The following is a 6,000-nucleotide window of genomic DNA, read 5'->3' as shown; positions in this document are numbered from 1 at the left end:
CTTTACTTACTGCAGCATTTTATTAAGTTTCAAAATTGCAAAGTGCGAGTCCTCCAACTTTTTCAAGACTGATTTGGTTATTTTGGGTCCCCTGAATTTTGTTATGAATTTTAGAATTAGCCTGTCAACTTCTACAAAGAAACCAACTGGGTTTTGATGGGCACTGTATTCATCACTGTGCTTTTTGATAACGCTTCAAAACAGATATGCCACTTTATAGTTACATCATGAAATTCCACTGGAATAACAACATGGTCCCTAAGATTGTTAGGGACCAACTTTTCATGTTAAACAACTAGAAAACTTAAAAGCGCACAATGATTTTGGACATTACATCTGAACACAGGGACTTAGCTTGTTTGGAGACTTTATTTCTAACAGATATTACAGCTTATAAGTCATAAAAATCATCAAAATCATTGGTGGATGTGTTATGGTGTCCTGGGACGTAAAGCAGCTTCGATTTCTGAGTTACTCTCATCAGACTCGCTCCAGAAGGCTGGAAGAGAAAACCAGAGAGCAGCTCAGCATCTCTACAGTCTGATTAGCTCGACTTCACCAACCCAGCCCACAAAGGGCTTCCTGGGGACCCCATGTGGTGCCTGTGAGCAGACGTGCCTAGAGCACAGGCCAGGATCCCTGGCAAACTCATACCTGCAAGTTAAAACGGTGTGGCCCCTGGCCATGGGAGAAGCCTCTGGGTCCTTCCCAGGGAGAAGCCTCCTGTTCTCTGTAGAGGCCACGGGTCCTTCCAGGGAGACTTTCGGGCCCGTGATCACAGGCAGGCTCTCCACCCCCTCATATCTCCCTTAAAGGTGCAGATGACACCACACGTCACAAACCACCCTTTTCGTTAAAACACAAAATGACAGTCTGGTCTCCAACTGTTTCTCTTACCTTTAGACTTTAAATTGGTAGTTAGCTTCCCTTCATTTTCATGCCTGTAAAATAAAGAAATAGAACCTAAATTTTGAAAAAAAGACTAATAGTCTTACACAAGTAAGTGAGGAAAGAGGCACTTGTTACTCACTGAGAGGCCAGAAAGTTTATGTTTACTCCCCAAGTTTTAAAAGCAGAAAGCAAATGTCAGGGTCCCCTTGGCCCAGAGGCACCTACTGATTGATGCTCTCTGGTGGAAGGGTCCCAGGAGCCTTGGTCTCCCGCTCGCTGGGAAGGCAGGAGGCAGGCCCCAGGGGCACACAAGCGGGCACAACTCATCACTGCCAGCCCAGCTGGAAGTAGATGACCCGGGAGCAGCGAGAAGTAAGCCAGGAGGTTAAAAAACTTACCTCCATCAAGCCCGTGATACCAACACTCAATCGTTTAACAAGGAGTTCACAATAAACTCTGTGTGCTTAATTAAGGACACTGACTCCAGGTGGAGAAAAACTCAAGTGTCCTGTCACCTGTGTTCAGGTTTCCATGCGTCACATACTCGAAAATGTGAGGGTCCAAGGACGCATCTGACGCTGGCTGACATGCTTACTGAAGCCGTTGGCCCAATAAGGTGGCTCTGTAAGAGGTGGTGCCCACCTCCAACACCTTCTGTCACCTTTCCCAATTGTCATGCATGTGAGAGTCATCTCTGGGAGCACCATCCAAGCTTTTAATTACACTTAAATTCTTTAAGGTTTGTAGTAAACAGTCAGTTCAGGTTCAGTTCAGTCACTCAGTCGTGTCCAACTCTTTGCGACCCCATGAATCGCAGCATGCCAGGCCTCCCTGTCCATCACCAACTCCTGGAGTTCACTCAGACTCACGTCCATTGAGTCAGTGAGGCTATCCAGCCATCTCATCCTCTGTCGTCCCCTTCTCCTCCTGCCCCCAATCCCTCCCAGCATCAGAGTCTTTTCCAATGAGTCAACTCTTCACATGAGGTGGCCAAAGTACTGGAGTTTCAGCTTTAGCATCATTCCGTCCAAAGAAATCCCAGGGCTGATCTCCTTCAGAATGGACTGGTTGGATCTCCTTGCAGTTCAAGGGACTCTCAAGAGTCTTCTCCAACACCACAGTTCAAAAGCATCAATTCTTCGGCGCTCGGCTTTCTTCACAGTTCAACTCTCACATCCATACATGACCACTGGAAAAACCATAGCCTTGACTAGACGAACCTTTGTTGGCAAAGTAATGTGTCTGCTTTTCAATATGCTATCTAGGTTGGTCATAACTTTTCTTCCAAGGAGTAAGCATTTTTTAATTTCATGGCTGCAGTCACCATCTGCAGTGATTTTGGAGCCCAAAAAAATAAAGTCTGACACTGTTTCCACTGTTTCCCCATCTATTTCCCATGAAGTGATGGGACCAGATGCCATGATCTTCGTTTTCTGAATGTTGTTTTAAGCCAACTTTTTCAGTTTCCTCTTTCACCTTCATCAAGAGGCTTTTTAGTTCCTCTTCACTTTCTGCCATAAGGGTGGTGTCATCTGCATATCTGAGGTTATTGATATTTCTCCCAGCAATCTTGATTCCAGTTTGTGCTTCTTCCAGCCCAGCGTTTCTCATGATGTACTCTGCATAGAAGTTAAATAAGCAGGGTGACAATATACAGCCTTGACGTACTCCTTTTCCTATTTGGAACCAGTCTGTTGTTCCATGTCCAGTTCTAACTGTTGCTTCCTGACCTGCATACCAATTTCTCAAGAGGCAGGTCAGGTGGTCTGGTATGCCCATCTCTTTCAGAATTTTCCACAGTTTACTGTGATCCACACAATCAAAGGCTTTGGCATAGTCAATAAAGTAGAAATAGAAGTTTTTCTGGAACTCTCTTGCTTTTTCCATGATCCAGCGGATGTTAGTAATTTGATCTCTGGTTCCTCTGCCTTTTCTAAAACCAGCTTGAACATCTGGAAGTTCACGGTTCACGTACTGTTGAAGCCTGGCTTGGAGAATTTTGAGCATTACTTTACTAGCGTGTTAGATGAGTGCAATTGTGCAGTAGTTTGAGCATTCTTTGGCATTGCCTTTCTTTAGGATTGGGATGAAAAGTGACCTTTTCGAGTCCTGTGGCCACTGCTGAGTTTTCCAAATTTGCTGGCATATTGAATGCAGCACTTTCACAGCATTATCTTTCAGGATTTGAAATAGCTCAAATGGAATTCTATCACCTCCACTAGCTTTGTTCGTAGTGATGCTTTCTAAGGCCCACTTGACTTCACATTCCAGGATGTCTGGCTCTAGGTGAGTGATCACACCATCGTGATTATCTGCGTTGTGTAGATTTTTTTTGTACAGTTCTTCTGTGTATTCTTGCCACCTCTTCTTAATATCTTATGCTTCTGTTAGGTCCATACCATTTCTGTCCTTTATCGAGCCCATCTTTGCATGAAATGTTCCCTTGGTATCTCTAATTTTCTTGAAGAGATCTCTAGTCTTTCCCAATCTGTTGTTTTCCTCTATTTCTTTGCATTGATCACTGAAGAAGGCTTTCTTATCTCTTCTTGCTATTCTTTGGAACTCTGCATTCAGATGTTTCTATCTTTCCTTTTCTCCTTTGCTTTTCGCTTCTCTTCTTTTCACAGCTATTTGTAAGGCCTCCCAAGACAGCCATTTTGCTTTTTTGCATTTCTTTTCCATGGGGATGGTCTTGATCCTTGTCTCCTGTACAATGTCACGAACCTCAGTCCATAGTTCATCAGGCACTCTATCTAGTAAACGGTCAAGGGGATATTAAAAAAGAAATAGTCGCTTGTGTATGGCTTGACATTCCGACGTTTTTCTCATGTTTCTGCTGATGTGTTCACTCGAGTTTACATTTGGAGATTATTCCATGAAGGCAGATTCTGGCCTTTAGCTGGGAAGAGGGCTGAGAAAGGGTGAGGACCACTGTGCAGCAGTGAGTCCAGAAACCCTGGGGACTCACCTCTGTTCCTTTGGGCTAACCTAGGACTTGAAAATCTGCCTTCTGCCACAGCTGCCATAATTTACATTTTTTTTTCCCAGAAAAGAAGCTCCATGAAGGCATAATTTTCTAGGCTCAACATCTGTCAATGTTCCCTTTAAACCTGGTACCTGTTTCTTTGTTTTGAGATATAGCTGATGTATAGTATTATATGTTACATGTATACAACACAGTGATTCACAATTTTGAAAGGTTATATTCCATATATAGTTATTATAAAATGTTGGCTATATTCCCTGTGTTGTACAATAAAACCCGTACCTCTTAATCTCCTCCCCTAGCCCACCCTACTGGTAACCACTAGTTTGTTCATTGTATCTTAAAAATTTTTTATCGGAGTATAGTTGATTTAGAATGTTGTACTAGTTTCTGTTGTATAGCAAAGTGAATCAGTTATACACATACCTCCACTCTTTTTATTTAAAAATATTTATTTTTTGGCTGTGCTGGGTCTTACTGGCAGCACGTGAGATCTCCAGTCTTCGCTGTGGTACGCGAGTTCTTAGTTGCGGCACGTGGACTCTTAGTTGAGGTATGTGGGATCTAGTTCCCTGGCCAGGGATTAAACCTGGGCCCCTGGCACAGGAAGCACAAAGTCTTACCTATTGGACCACCAGGGAAGTTCCTAACCACCCTTTTTTAGATTCTTTTCCCATATAGGTCGTTAACAGATTATCGAGTAGAGTTCCCTGTGCTATATATAGTATGTCCTTGATAGCATTCTCTGTGTCTATGAGCCTGTTTTTTTATTACAAGCACTGGTTTACTGTATTTTTTTTTAGATTCTACATTAAGGGATATCATACAGTATTTGTCTTTCTTTGACTTACTTCTCTTAGTGTAAAATCCTTCAAGTCCACCAGTGTTGATGTAAACGACGAAATTTCATCCTTTTGTGGCTGAGCAGTGTTTCCTTGTACACATGGACCACATCTTCTTTATCCACTCATCTGCTGGTGGGCCCTTAGGTTGCTTCCATATCTTGGCAACATCGGGGTGCATATATCATTTCAAATAGTATTTTCACTTCTTTCAGATATATACCCAAGAGTGGAATTGCTGGGTTATATGATACCTCTTTATATTATATATGATAGTTATCAAATGGTTATATGATAGTGCTCTTGCCTGGAGAATCCCATGGACGGAGGAGCCTGGTAGGCTGCAGTCCATGGGGTCGCTGAGGGTCAGATACAACTGAGTTGTATCTTTCACTTTTCACTTTCATGCATTGGAGAAGGAAATGGCAACCCACTCCAGTGTTCTTGCCTGGAGAATCCCAGGGACGGGGGAGCCTGGTGGGCTGCCGTCTATGGGGTCACACAGAGTCGGACATGACTGAAGTGACTTAGCAGCAGCAGCACGATAGCTCTATTTTTAGTTTTTTTGAGAAACCTCCCTCCATACTGTTTTCTATGGTGGCTGCACCAATTTACATTCCCACCAATGTATGAAGTGTTACCTCTTTTCTACAGTCTCACAAATATTTGTTATTTGTGGTCTTTTATAAGGATGGCCATTCTGACCTCATTGTGGTTTTGATCTGCATTTCTCTAACAATTAGCAATTTGAAGCATCTTTCTTGTGTTCTTGTTGGTCATCTCCATGTCCCTGGAAAAAAAATGTCTATTTGGGTCTTCTGCCCATTTTTTAATAGGGTTTTTTTTTTAGTTGTATGAGCTCTTTATTTTTGATATTAACCCCTTATCAGTTATATCATTAGCAAATATTTCCACCTAGTCTGTAGGCTGTCTTTTGGTTTGTCAATGGTTTCCTCTCTTGTGCAAAAGTTTTTAAGTCTAATTAGGTCCCATTAATTTTTTTTTAAGGTTCCATTTATTTTTGCTTTTATTTCCTTTAGAAGACACATCCAAAAAAAATATTGTTGTGGGTTGTGTCTACGATTTATCCAGCTCCCACTTCACGAGGACACGGGGCTTACTCTGGGGCAGGGGTCAGCAGATATAACAATGCTATAAAGATGCAGAGACTAATTTGCCAGTTGATATTCAAATAATTAGAGTCACCTGGCTGGCAGGGGGCTGGCAGGAGCACTACAGGGAGGACTGAGAGAACAGGTGGATGATGGGGTAGGTGGTAGT

The 6,000-nt window shown here is 42.7% G+C and overlaps 1 protein-coding gene across 4 annotated transcripts in view; it reads right to left on the bottom strand.

The window, feature by feature from the left end:
- Positions 1–350: 350 nt before the first annotated feature.
- KIZ (kizuna centrosomal protein) overlaps positions 351–6,000 on the bottom strand; it is a 91,999-nt gene continuing 86,349 nt past the window's right edge. For 3 of the 4 annotated variants that reach the window (XM_055544103.1, XM_055544105.1, XM_055544106.1), the window contains 3 exons: positions 898–941; positions 655–808; positions 351–499 (listed from right to left, as the gene is read on the bottom strand). In XM_055544103.1, the coding sequence (XP_055400078.1) occupies positions 481–499; positions 655–808; positions 898–941 (217 nt within the window). In that variant the 3' untranslated portion in view covers positions 351–480. The remainder of the gene's footprint in view (positions 500–654; positions 809–897; positions 942–6,000) is intronic. The other variant, XM_055544104.1, reaches the window with a different exon arrangement.

Source organism: Bubalus kerabau, chromosome 13 (genome assembly GCF_029407905.1).
Source record: "Bubalus kerabau isolate K-KA32 ecotype Philippines breed swamp buffalo chromosome 13, PCC_UOA_SB_1v2, whole genome shotgun sequence".
Taxonomy (NCBI): Eukaryota; Metazoa; Chordata; class Mammalia; order Artiodactyla; family Bovidae; genus Bubalus; species Bubalus kerabau.
This window is presented reverse-complemented; position numbering and strand designations above follow the sequence as displayed.